This window comes from Schistocerca piceifrons, chromosome 5 (assembly GCF_021461385.2).
Source record: "Schistocerca piceifrons isolate TAMUIC-IGC-003096 chromosome 5, iqSchPice1.1, whole genome shotgun sequence".
Taxonomy (NCBI): domain Eukaryota; kingdom Metazoa; phylum Arthropoda; class Insecta; order Orthoptera; family Acrididae; genus Schistocerca; species Schistocerca piceifrons.
Window position 1 is genome coordinate 230351038 of NC_060142.1, and position 14332 is coordinate 230365369.

Sequence of the window (14332 nt, forward strand, 5' to 3'; positions counted from 1 at the left end):
CCACTTTTCTCATTTTGGCGTCATCACTTCTGTTCCACGGGAGATTCTGTTCGAATACAGGAATAAGAAGAATTTTGCTCGGTTCGCAGTGAATTATTCTGCAGTTTCTTTTAAAAATTTACTTCTCATTCAGGTCAGATCAACTTGTCCAACGTTTTTCCAATATGCAAATTTCATGTGTACCGTGGCTGCAGCACGTCTGCATATTAGCCAGGTACAGTTTCTGTAACCGCTTCCTGGTCGCTATGACCATAAATTTCTTGGAATGTCGTAACGAGTAGAAATCACAGGCTGACAAATGTTTAAAAAATGTAGATATGGAAACAATTCATACGTCAGATCGTTTAGTTTTCGCACTTCCAAAGTCCCTTTGTGAGACTCTGCATTGTTCTGACTAAAAACATTTATTAACACGTTGTTATCAGGTTGCTTTCTTGTATGTTTGTTCGGTACAAATTTTGCAGCATACTTTAAACTATCTTCCCGACAAGCTAGCGACTTTAAACTTTCAACATAGCTCAGAACTGGGAGACAGTTCAGTATTAACTCGCTTCCCTATCTGGTGTGTGGCGAGTGCATTTTGTTTACTGCTATCCTTTCCCGACGGGTTACAGACTTGAAACCTATAACATAACTCAGAACTCGGTAATGATACAATATTAACACGCTTTCGTGTCCACTGTGTTGCGAAGGGTTCGTTGTATACCACTGCTAAATCTCCCTTTTTTTGTTCCACTTGCGAACTGTTCGTGATATTCTTGTACTCGTACACACATTATGTTATTCCCGTATAGGGGAGGATATTTTTAATTGAAATTTCGTGCCTAGTATCGGTGGATGAATAAGATACTGTAATGCATGTGTTGTTAAAAAGAGCGATGCAATGTTCCTTTGGACATACGTGCATGTCCGAAGGAATGTTGCAACGTACTTCGGAACAACACATGCACTGCAATATCGTATTTATCCATCGACACCGGGCAAGCCACTTTGAATTGAGATGCCTCCTCTGTATGGGAACATACACAATGAATGCATGAGTATAAGTTGTAGACATGTGGTTGACGAAATATTGGTCTGGTCGTGAAGAGTGCTCGGGTAGCCTAATAGTAGGCACGCGTTCGCGATAAGTGGGAAATCTAGGTTTGATTCCTGCTCCAACACAGATTTTCAGTATCGTCATTCTCTTGCAGTCGATGGTTGTTCGTATTCCGAACTCCGAGTGCAATTCATATATTTCATAACGACTGAAGTCGCCGCACTGCTTGTTCCTTCTGACAAGTAAGCATATCCAAAGGAATATTGTATCGTTCTCCTTAACAATATAAGCACCGCAATACCGCACTTCTCAATTGCCATTTCTTAGGGATGTGACAGAAACGATCATTCAAAGCCAAATAGTTTAGTAAACGTGGCCTCTAAAATGGCATACCGGTACTTTAAGAGCTATGAACACTTATTCATCTTCGATACAGTGAAACAAATCTCATTTACTGCGAGATCTTTGCTTTCCATATTTTGACGCCTGGTGGTACGGATCAAAACATGAAAAAAGTGTAATAAAAATGGGCTCCAAAGTGCATACCTTAAGAGCGACACGCACTTGTTCATCTTCGCTACAGTGGAACACATCTCTTCTACCTAAAAAAGTGCTGTCGAATAATCTTTCCTATTATATCCCTGTATGTTGACCGTTCGTCTTGGGGCGCACAGTATGTCACCATAGCGTGTAAGGTGCCAGGACATGGGCACTTACACATTAGCTTACCAACATTAGTATTAATAATAATGGGACTGGCAAGGGCATCAGATCATGACTCTATTGAATTATGATAAATATGAGGCACTCTCGAGTAGTATTCCCTGCGTGTCTCCATGACTGAGACACTAACTTAAAGCCTTGGTGAAAATTGTCGGAAGTTGGAAATTGTGGAACATAAAGTCTGCAGAATTATCGATCTCATTTAGCTAGCATTTACCCTGTCCCAGTAAGCTTCACATGTACCCTAGTCACTGCACAGCTTGCCCAGACGGGAAGGAAAGAAGGTTTGCGCTCTTCTATGTCAACGGCGGACAAATAAGCTTACAGGGGAATATTCACAGGTCATGTACACAGCATATTTACATAGTTAGATCACAAGATTTACACACATTTATGTGGTTGTATTTCACATTTCATTCTTTTCAGTTGATAACAACACCGCAGCCGATCCTAGAAGAGCGTCCTTTGCTTTAATCAATGGTCGGTTAAAAGATTTTTGTTGTGTCTTGTGTCTGGTACACAGAACAGTAGATCGCTCACGGCTCATTCTTCGTTACCTCAGTCGCATAATGGAGGTTTCTTTGATTCTCTTAGGAAGAGGTAGATTGGAAATTTGCCATGAATTAAGCGCACGAGAGTAGTCGTTGTTATGAAGCGTCTGCCTCTGTTGCAATCGGTAAACCAAGCAGATAATGCTATTTCAGAATGCAGCCGACCGTAGTGCACTCTGTTTGAAACCTTGATCGAATCGCACTGTGTCTGCCACTCGTTTCTTCATTGATTAAGCCTAGAATTTCTTGATAAAGAAGTCTATCATTTAGGCACACAAATGAAGAATCTGTAATTTATCATTTAGGCTTGGTCCATTGCTCACTTCGCCAAGCTGTCTGCTACCTCATTATGAAATATATCAGTGTGCCATGGAATCCACAAGCAATTTGTTATTATTCCTGCTTGTTTTTTTTCTTTTTTCTTCTTGGTAGCGCCTTCTATAATGATGTCTGTAATTGGAGATACTTTTGTTCAATTTTGGTCTTTTGAAGCCTTTTAGTACATTCGTGGAATCCGTAAATATCACCATACTGCTTCGTGTGCAAGACCTGCGGTATTTTACTACGTCCCTAATTGCAATGGGTCCACGTATCAGATTGTTGTCTCTTTAGGCAGGGAATATAGGAATTGATAATTTCCTGAAGGATTATATGTTTGTTGCCGCTGATGATCTTACATCCATCAGTATAAATCTTTGTCGAATTCAGGTTGAGGGTATTGAGCAAAACGTTGATTTCAATCTTCATCTTCTACAAATTACAGTATATAGGATTTGTATTCTTTCTTCTGTGTAGCTGAATGGAGTATTGTGAACGTAGCACCTGATGCAAATCGTGCAGGTAAAGGCATTTATGACCGAAATGTACATATTTGGGTTTTTTCATCATTAGCAGACGAAGTTTAAATCTGAAATTCTATAATTTCCGCTTGTAACTTCCGACTTCGTCTTTTTCGGATCAGAATTTTTAATTTCAGATTTGCATATTGCCCTTCTTCACCATTCGTGAAAGAGAGTATAATTAACAGGGAAATACCACGTATAATGCAAGTCAAAAGCTAATATGTTTAGTATACTATTTGGCACTATTAACAATCAGTGTACGTAACTCATTAAACTAATTTTGTTTCAGAGGTCATCTTTGGAGCTCCGGTTTGGCTACCTCACCAAAACCAACAACCAAACTCCGCTAAAAGTGAGTACGACTAACTAAAACTATAATAGAAATAATACAAATATTCCCATTCTCTCTTTCAATTTGCAGCCGAATTTTCCGAAAGTTAATTGCTGACTAATTCAGAAAATTTCCTTGCAATGTAATATAGTCTTTCTGTATCTCTTATGTGAAGAGCGAAATGCATAGACCGCTAACTGGTGGTACACGATGGTGAGACAGATTCTGTTCGAATCTGCCACTATATTGAAGACCATTGTTTTGGTGCATCGCACTGCCCTGCTGTGTTTCTTAGACGTTTTTCCATGCCACTGATTCAATTTTGAACTAGTTTCCATCTCTCTTTCAGGCACGGACGAACACGAAAACAAGTACAACAGAATTAGATAGTTACCGTACTTGTTACGGAACATCACTCCAGAGAGAGATATTGTACTTGGAGAGAGATGGTAAGGGAGTACACGGTATTACTCTCCACACGTTAGCGTGGTACTGTGCCACTAAGAAAGCCATTCGCTCGTACAAAAAAATACTAGCCCGCGATAAAAATAAAAAATAAAAAAATTCACGTACCAGTCCAGAAGAAACAATATGTCCAGGCTAAAGAGGAATCTATCTTTCTTTGCAGTACTTACCGATGGATGTGTAAGGAAATTACGGTACAACAAGAAAAAAAAGCTAAAAGCCTAGAAAAAGAGTCGTTTGATGTGTGTCTGAGGTAAACCTGTCACGTCACTTGATTCGAATCGCTGCTCACTGGCATTAACTGCTGGCGTACGTTATTTGTCAAGTTGCTTAGTGAGCAACTCTGGCACATGTTTGTCGATAACCCAGGGAAGACGTGATACATACAGCTTTGTAAAGAAAGACTTCAGCTCTATGGGCAACAAGGGATAGGTTGTAGACTGGGTAGATACGTTCCTTGATTTGTGTGGAAGCTGTTTCTGGATTTTCTCTCCAAGTATAAAAACAGGAAGGTCGAAATACTACATTTTTGCTGCCGGACGTGGAATAAGTCAAGCAACTAAGGTCGTGTAATAGAAATAGCTACATCTACATCTACGCGATTACTCTGCTATTCACAATAAAGTGCCTGGCAGAGGGTTCAATGAACCACCTTCATGCTGTCTCTCTATCGTTTCACTCTCGAACGGAAAGCGGGAAAAACGAGCACTTAAATTTTTCCGTGCGAGACCTGAGTTCTCTTATTTTATCGTGATGATCATTTCTCCCTATGTAGGTGGGTGCCAACAGAATGTTTTCGCAATCGTAGGAGAAGACTGGTGACTGAAATTTCATGAGAAGATCCCGTCGCAACGAAAAAGGCCTTTCTTTTAATGATTGCCACTCCAATTCACGTATCATGTCTGTGACACTAACCCCCATATTTCGAGATATTACAAAACGAGCTGCCCTTCTGTGTACTTTTTCGATGCCATCCGTCAGTCCTGCCTGATGCGGATCCACACCGCACAGCAGTACTCCAGAATAGGGCGGACAAGCGTAGTTTAGGCAGTCTCTTTGGTAGACCTGTTGCACCTGTTCTAGAGTAAATTCCGTAGAGATTTTGAGCAAGGGAAGACTCCCCTTCCAGCGTAATAGGATAGAAGACTTCTGGGGCAATGGAATGTCTATTAAGAAGGTAGAAATGTACGGGTCGTACCAGGTTTCACAACAGAGGCAATAGGTATGTCCTCTACCACTTAAATCTATTTGTGATAGAATTATGGGAGCATGTTCTGCTCTCGCGAATTAAAAATTTTCTTGGGGACATACGATCTCCTATGTTGAGTGAATACAGATTCTGCAAACACAGAGTATTATAATATGAAGTCCATTAACTCTACATCTGCAACTACATATATACTCCGCAAGTCACAGTATAATGCGTGACGGAGGGTACTAGTCACTTCCCTTACTGTACCATTTGCAAATAGAGCGAGAAATAAACGACTGCCTCCATATGAGCTCCAATTTCTCTTATTTTCGTGGTCCTTACACAAAATGTACGTTGGCAGCAGTAGAATCACCCTGCAATTTTCTTCAAATGCTGGATATCTAAGTTTTTTCAATAGTGTTCCTCGAAAAGAACGTCGCCTTCACTCTGGGGATCCCGATTAGAGTTCCAAAAGCATTTCCGTAGTACTTTATTGTTGATCGAATCTACCGGTAACAAATGTAGAAGCCGGCCTCTGAATTCCTTCGATGTCTGTCTTTAATCCGACTTGGTGTGGTGCCAAAACACTCGATCATTACTTAAGAACGGTTCATACTAAAATTCTATACGTGTTCTCCTTTGCATATGAACCACATTTTCCTAAAATTCTACGAATATACCGAAGTGGTCCATTCGCTTTCCCTGTTGCAATCCTTACATGGTCGTCCCATTTTATATCTCTTTGCAGCATTACGCCTAGATGTTTAATTGACGTGATTGTGTCATTCGACTCTCTGCTATTGCTGTCTTCGAACACAGCGGGATTGTTTTCCCTTGTTATCTGCACGAGCTTATTTTTTATACATTTAGAGGTAGCCCCCATTCATCAGACCACCTAGAAATTTTTTCTAATTCATCTTGTATCATCCTACAATCACTCAACGGCGACTCCTTCCCGTTCACCACTGCATCCGCAGATGCCTGTTCACCTTGTCCGTCAGAGTATTTTGGTATATAGAGAAGAATAGCGGTCTATCACACTACCAAAACACTCTCCATCGAGGACAACGTACTGACTTCCACACTTAATAATTCTTGAAGCCACTCACGTATCTACTACCCTATTCCTGATGCCCTTACCTTCGTTAACAGTTTGCAGCAGGTCACTGTGTCAACCCTTTTCGGAAATCTAGGAACAGAATGTGACACTTGCCTCTCATAAAAGGTACGTGGGATATCGTGTGAGAAAAGGACAAGCTGAGTTTCTCACGAGCTATACTTTATAAAACGGTGCCGATTTGTGGAGAAAATCTTTTCGTCTCAACGAAGTTTGTTATATTCGTCCTGAGAATACGAGCCAACCGTTGTTAGGATATTGGTCTGTAATTCTGCCGGTCAGTTCTTTACCCTTCTCATATACAGCAGTCACCTACGCCCTTTTCCACTTACATGGAACTTCTCGCTGGGCGAGAGATTCGCGTTAAATGCAAGGTAAGTAAGGGCCAATGCCGTAGAATACTCTTGGCAGAACCGAACTAGCATTCCATCCGGACCTGCCGACGTATTTGTTATCAAGTCCTTCTGTTGCTTGTGAATCTGTGTGACGGTCAAACGATGGTATGTGTGTACGATTGTCTATGTGAATGATATATTAAACGCGATATTTAAAACTTCTTCTTAGCTTTTGCTGTCTTCTACTGCCACACCAGACTAGTCAACAGATGACTAGATAGAAGCCTTCGACCCGCTTACCGACTTTACGTAGGTCCAGAATTTTCTTGGCTTCTTAGCAAGATCTTTTACTAACGTATAATGCTGCAGTAGTTTATACTTCGCGTATCGAACTTTTTTCAGACGCAAGAACCTCTACTAACTTCTACCTGTTGACATTTGCGGAGTTCGCTTTTGAACAGAGACTGCAACAGTCTTTGATTCCTCAGAATATTCCGAATCTTGTTATTAAACCACGGTGGCTCTTTTCCGTCCTTAATTACTTAGTCGGTAAGAGAGCAATTTAGAATCCATTTACACTACCTCGCAGTGAAAGCATGAGCTGTGCTAATGGAAATTGTCTTCGCGAGCAGTTGCTAAAACTTCTAATAATGTCTTATAGTTCACTGATGATGAGGAGAAAACAGTGACACTGTAAACAGAGAAGACGACGGAAGATTCATCAAGAATGAAATGTAAATTATTGAAAGGTGGTGGGGGGGGGGGTATGTTATGGCAACCGGAGCGGTATTCCCATGGCCATTCCACTGAAAATATTATTTCTACAAAAATAAAAAATAAAAAATAAAAAGCAAAGAAAGGGAACCATTCTAACTGACATTACATATGTAACGAAATTTTCACTCTGCAGCGGAGTGTGCGCTGATATGAAACTGACGAATTAAAACTGTGAGCCGGACTGAGACTCGAACTCGGAACTTTAGCCTTTCGGGGGCAAGTGCTCTACCGACTGAGCTGTCCAACGGGTCTTGAGTCGTGCTTGGATAACTCAGTTGGTAGAGCATTTGCCAGCGAAAGACAAACTTTCTGAGATCGAGTCTCGCTCCGGTACACAGTTTTAATCTGCCGGGAAATTTCGTAAGTAAAATGATTCAGGATTTGCTTATAGCAGACCTGTTGTGCAGTGCTCCATACTGCCTGTATCATAACGTAGGAAGAATATCCAGAAAGCGATATCTGTTTTCATGTAGCACGGAAGCAGTGAAGGGAACTTATTAACCGCTACAATGACTCAAACAGTAGATTAACGTGCTTATAGAGGACGTAAAAAGCTGAAAAAAGCCAATAAAAATGATTGTGAAAGACGAAGGTTTCTTTCTACCGCTCAAAAACACCATTTATCTGCATATTTCTGCATCTGTATACTATCGATCAGCGAAGGTTAGCGAATATACAAACAACAGAAGTATACGCAGAAAAAGCAGTAACGTGTATCAGACAATTGTATGGTTTTCGACAATACGAACTCTATGACAGACGTCTCGCTGATGTTGCACCACTGCAAAATGACAAACAGTAGGTCACGTTATATGACCGATATCTCGTCACCTGCCTTTACTGCGTTATCTACAACCAATTTTCTGCACCCAGATACAGAACTACGTTAATTATATGCGGGCAAATATTTGAACCTGCAATTAATATTTCTCTTACATTATCTGATAAGGTGATCGATGTACCATTTTATATAAGACTTAGGATCAATATTCACTTACTTACAAAAATGAGTAATATGTCAAGTGTGCATCTTGTTCTATTCCGCTGTGTTTTAATCACTTCATTGAAACTTGCTATTTACGCTTCGATGAAGAATAAAGAAAGAACGTACTACAGCATAACAATTGGTGTTTAGAGAAACATGACTAAGGTATCCAGCGACTGACTTCGTTGTGTATTAAAGTCCTCTTGGCAGTTTCGTTGCTGGATCTGGTAACAGGACATGCATTTCAGACAATATTCCTTGCCAGTACGATTGATAAGTGTTATGTCCTAGCCAGTAATGCCAACCGAGCCCGCTGCCAAAAGGTTGGCAGCATCAAAGTCCGGACGCCGTCCGCATAAGCAGCGCCAGCGATACAGGAAATCGCCGCAAGTCTGCGTGCGCCACCGCTGGCTTCTGGCTTCTTAAGCGCTGGAGTCGCGAGCGCTAGGACAGTTCTGTATTCGCCGCTCAGTTGTATACTCGCCGCCGAATTGTGTACTTGCTAGTCAGTTGTGTGTTTGTGTGTTCATCGCAGCAGAGTTGTTGTTTGTCGTCAGCCGACGCTGACCTAGCCGCTCCGACTCGAACCAGACAGATTTCTGTAGACACCGAGTTCACCACTGTGTTTCTGTATCTTCATGAATAAAGATAAGTACCGACTTTTATTTAATCTGAGAGTTTGGGTTTTCATCTTTCTGTTCACTGTTCCAGCGGACCGGTCGGCCCGCTATTAAAAGTGTGGCGGTGACTTCGTAAGCCATTTCTACAGCCAAGTGTTTGTCGCTACGAACACCGCCACAAAAATAAGTACAAACGGTAACAGTAGCGAGAGCTTCATCTCCATACATAATTAGCCCATTCAATCAGTTAACGAAGTGCTCTCATAAGAGTAATGTTCTATTGAGCAATAAAGTTATTATGAAACAGATTAGAGAAATTTCTGGGAGCGCTATGTATAATGATTGCCTGCATCAATTACTGATAAGAAGACATTTCAGTGTAGCAGTGGTTAAATACTGTTAAGAGATACGACTGTTGGTGAGTGTGAGTCTTAAAACGGTTTTGCCCAAACTTTCAAATGGAAGCAGTGCACAGTTGCTTCTTGACAGGCGTTATAAGTCATCATTGTCGCAGGTCTAGTGGGAGTGGATAAAAAGAAGAATATTCTACACAGATGTAACATGAGTTGTAATACTGCATAAAATTTTCAGTTTATTTGAGCTTCTTTTTGATCACGTGATACGAACCAGTGCACCAAATTCCTGCAAGAAACAGACACGAGAGATGGAATCAATACTGCCTGCGTATTGACTACGGGAGCTAATAGGAAATTCATCTGCTCCGATAGCACACTATTAATTTAGCAGTTTTCTGTGCACAGCCGCCTCATCGTATTGGTTCATTTCATTCGTACGACAACAAAAGAAAGGAATCGCAGAAACACTCATAGGAGGTCATCGTAAATAAATCTTACTTTTTTATCTACCTTGCCTGGCGTACAGTGCGTTTCGGGAAAAATAATGGCTTGGTTGCTATTGTTTGCTTGTTCCTTAACAGCTGCTATGACGCGTGATTCTAGACTCTATTGCTAGAAACTAGTTCACTACGGACGACCATCCACTTTGCTCCCGCTGAGAGGGAAGTAATGAGCGTTCGCCGCACGCTGGAGGAACAGCGTTCGCATTACACCTCGTAGCTTTTTCCCATCGAGGCGTGACAGGATGCTATTAATCATGCCAACGATAGGGTATTCTTGCTCGGGATGAAGCCCTCGTCGTTTGGCCGCGCTGTGGGAGGCTCTTAACCTCGCGCGAACCAGGGATATTACTCCGCCGGCGACGGCGACGCCGCAGGTCCCGTGTGTTGACCGTGCGCGTACGGCAGACAAGTATCCGCTTTCACCTCTCCGTCGCTTGTCGATGGAGCCATCACGCGATCGCGCTGGGATGAATACGCCGAGGCTGGAGGCCGGTTTCTTGTTACGTATTCCGAACTGTGGCCTGAAATGTGTAAAGCAACCCTGTCCTCCGAAATTGGAACTCAATATTTGATGCGATCATCAATCGTTTCTTTTTTTTCACTAGCTTTTTTTAAAAGCATCGACAGTCCGAGAAGACCGTTGCCGTGTACTTACCTTTCGAGGCTTTATTAAGCCTGTCTTTTCACTCTTAAAAAAAGTGTGAAGCCTCTCCACGCATACACCGACATGATGGCCAACACAAAAGGTCCTCTGCAATCTCTGCATATTGGTTAGTTTTCATTAAGTGAGGTCTTGGCAGTATGTGGGTAGTGCGATGTTTGCGCACGTCTGGTTATGGTTAACCATTAATACGCGCTCATCTGGAGATAGATTGGGTCGAAAGTTGAAAGAATCGTAGCGGTTTGAAAGACAGAGGGGGGAAAAATGTGCCAAGGCAATAGCCAAGGGAATAAAACGTCTACGATGGTCGTGTCGGGTAGTAAGAGCAGTAACGGACTGCTTGCTATCTGCGGGAGATCATGCAAGGCTTAGGTAAGTTAATGGAGGGTATCATGAGGCGAGTACCTTTGCCGTTGTGAAGCCTTGTTAGTCGGTGGCTGTATCTCGATACTGGCGTTGACTTCTCAACCAGCATCAGCATACTAGTAACTGTTGGTTTCATCATCTGTTAGTGTCCGATAGGTCAAACTCCGGATTCACAGTGTGGTGTAGTGTCGGCGGTTAGCTTGCGCGTTAGTGTGAAAGCTTGTCGGCCTCCCTGCTGTTGCCTTTTGGTCGGCTGTGACAGCAACTGGCATATCGAGACGGTATTGCTGATGTACAGGGGCTTGCCGATGTTGTCTTTTGCGAGTGTGTGTTAGCTCTCCATAGGTGGTTATGCCCTAGCTAGCAGTGTCTTTGGTCGGTTTTGCTTCCACCTGTCATTTTGGTCGTAGTTCCCCACAGTAAGGATGCAAGGATTGTTCGAGTGTCTCGAGTTCCTGTATAGTCGTGGCGTGTTTTTTGAATACTTCCTTGAGGGTTTCAAGGCAGTATTCACTGTGAAGATCCACGGTGCGAGTGTAATGCGGAGCGTTGCTAATGATGCGTAGCACTTTGTTCTGTACTATCTGCAGGCGGCACAGTCGTGTAGGAGCTGCATGTCCATAGACGAGAGCTGCGTACGTCATCACAGGTCTGATTAGTGTCACGTATATGGATCTCGACATCCTCCTATTTAGTGTGCTTTCCCTGTTGAGCTTTGGATAGAGTTGTTTGAACCTCGAGTGCGTTCTGTTGGTAATGCATTCTTTGTGGTCTCCTCCTGTAAGTTTCCGGTCCAACCAGACACAGAGGTATCTAACTTTTTCTCGGATACGTATTGGGCGTACATGTAGTATTACCTCTCTAAAGCGTTGTTGTTTGTGCAGTAGCTTTGGTCTGCGTGTGAACAGAACTGCTTCACACTTGACGATGCTTACTTTAATAGGGAATCGTTCCAACCAAGGCTCGGCAGTTCTGAGTGGCGTCTGTAATCGTGAATTTATGTTCAATGCTTTCCAATCTTTCACAAGGATGGCTATGTCATCCTCGTAGATGGCCAACGTCGTGTTTTGCTTTGCTGGGAGACCGTTAATGTAGAGGTTGAACAAGATGGGCCACTGTATACTTCCCTGGGGTACTCCAGCTTGGATACCATGTTGTGTCGATTGTTCGCCTTGTAGGTCAATGTTGAAACATCTGTTCGTGAGATATGAAGAACGAGTCCGTCGGGGAAACCAGCATCGCTTAGTTTGCGTATGAGGCCTTGTGCCAAAGACAGTCGAAAGCTTATTCGATGCCCAGGAACAAAGCCCCAGTGGCTCTGTTCGTGTTGTAGCCGTGTGTTATATGTTCAGATACGCGGAGGAGTTGTGTTATTGAGTGGTGATCCCTAATTGATCAGAACTTACCGTGTCGTCCGCAGCTCGTGGTCGTGCGGTAGCGTTCTCGCTTCCCACGCCCGGATTCCCGGGTTCGATTCCCGGCGGGGTCAGGGATTTTCTCTGCCTCGTGATGACTGGGTGTTGTGTGCTGTCCTTAGGTTAGTTAGGTTTAAGTAGGGGACTGCTGACCATAGATGTTAAGTCCCATAGTGCTCAGAGCCATTTTTTGAACCTTAAGGTGTCATTGGAGATGCAGTGCCCAGTGATGCGTTTTAGTATTATCTTCTCGACAATCTTGCTGAGCGAGCACAGCAGACGAATGGGTTGGTAATTTTGTGGGAGGGAGTGGTCTTTGTGGGAGGGAGTGGTCTTTTCCTGAACATTAGGGGCCTGGCCGCCTTCCAAGAGTCAGGGAAGTATTGTTGTTGTATGATGGCATTCGTTATGTGTGTAAGGTATTCTACGGCTCTATAGGTGGACTCCTGGAAGACACGGTTTAGAAAACGATCGAGACTAGGGGCTTTCCTATCATTGGAATGCTTGATAGCCCAAGTGATTTCGTTTGTGCTAGTACGTCTGATTCAGTTGCGCGTGGTCTGGGCTACATGTCGTGTAACCTCCTGGTCCATTTCAAGTGTGAATACTGGGTGTGAAGGAGCAAGGTTCGGCATGAAGTGTTGTGGCCATAAGCTCTGCCTTCTTTTTCACGGATTATGCAGTGCCGTCTGGGCCTTGCAGAGTAGGAACGTAATGTTTCGCTCAGGTGAAGTGTCTGGCTAGCTTCCACAGGTCCCCATTGTTCGATTCTAAATGTTTATATTTTCTCTCGTATTAGTCCCTGTAGTCTGTTAACGCGTAGGCGCGCTGTCAATATCTTCTGAGGTGGTTCCTCATTGAGATAAGGCTCTCGAGTGTTATTGTGGTGTTGAATGTGGAATGACTTCAGACATTGCGTCTTGGACAGTAATAATAAGAACCTCCACCGCCTCATCAATTTGTTGCATGTTGTTAATTTCGTGCCTATTCGGAATACGACTATCAAGCGTTTCCTTGAACGAGTCCAGTTCGCGCTCTAGCAGTTCAGTAACCTGCGTGGCTCTGTTCAAACGGCTCTGAGCACTATGGGACTTAACAGCTGGGGTCATCAGTCCCCTAGAACTTAGAACTACTTAAACCTAACTAACCTAAGGACACCACACACATCCATGCTCGAGGCAGGATTCGAACCTGACACCGTAGCAGTCACGCTGTTCCGGATTGAAGCGCCTAGAACCACTCGGCCACCGCGGTCGGCGTGGTTCTGTGTCCTGCACTATTTTTTCTGTGTTAAGTATTATAGGCTTGTGGTCTGAGTCCAGATCGTTTTCAACCGGAGAGTGAGTGTGTATGTGAAGCACTTGATGAGGATCTGTGTGGGCAAGTACGTGGGGACGTCTGGCCCAAGTGTAATGTACACTACTGGCCATTAAAATTGCTACACCACGAAGATGACGTGCTACAGACGCGAAATTTAACCGACAGGAAGAAGCTGCTGTGATATGCAAATGATTAGCTTTTCAGAGCATTCACACGTGGTTGGCGCCGGTGGCGACACCTACAACGTGCTGACATGAGGAAAGCTTCCAACCGATTTCTCATACACAAACAGCAGTTGACCGGCGTTGCCTGGTGAAACGTTGTTGTGATGCCTTGTGTAAGGAGGAGAAATGCGTACCATCATGTTTCCGACTTTGATAAAGGTCGGATTGTACCCTATCGCGATTGCGGTTTATCGTATCGCGACATTGGTGCTCGCGCTGGTCGAGATCCCATGACTGTTAGCCGAATATGGATCGGTGGGTTCAGGAGGGTAATACGGAACGCCGTGCTGGATCCCAACGGCCTCGTATCAGTAGCAGTCGAGACGACAGGCATCTTATTCGCATGGCTGTAATGGATCGTGCAGCCACGTCTCGATCCCAGAGTGAACAGATGGGGACGTTTGCAAGACAACAACCATCTGCACGAACAGTTCGACGACATTTGCGGCAGCATGGACTATCAGCTCGGAGACCATGGCTGCGGTTACCCTTGACGCTGCATCACAGACA

At 43.5% G+C, this 14332-nt stretch overlaps 1 protein-coding gene across 2 annotated transcripts in view; it reads left to right on the forward strand.

The window, feature by feature from the left end:
• LOC124798448 (high affinity cAMP-specific and IBMX-insensitive 3',5'-cyclic phosphodiesterase 8A) overlaps positions 1-14332 on the forward strand; it is a 1735971-nt gene that overhangs the window by 1151939 nt on the left and 569700 nt on the right. For both annotated transcript variants that reach the window (XM_047261866.1, XM_047261867.1), the window contains exon 5: positions 3445-3507. In XM_047261866.1, coding sequence (XP_047117822.1) covers positions 3445-3507 — 63 coding nt within the window. The remainder of the gene's footprint in view (positions 1-3444; positions 3508-14332) is intronic.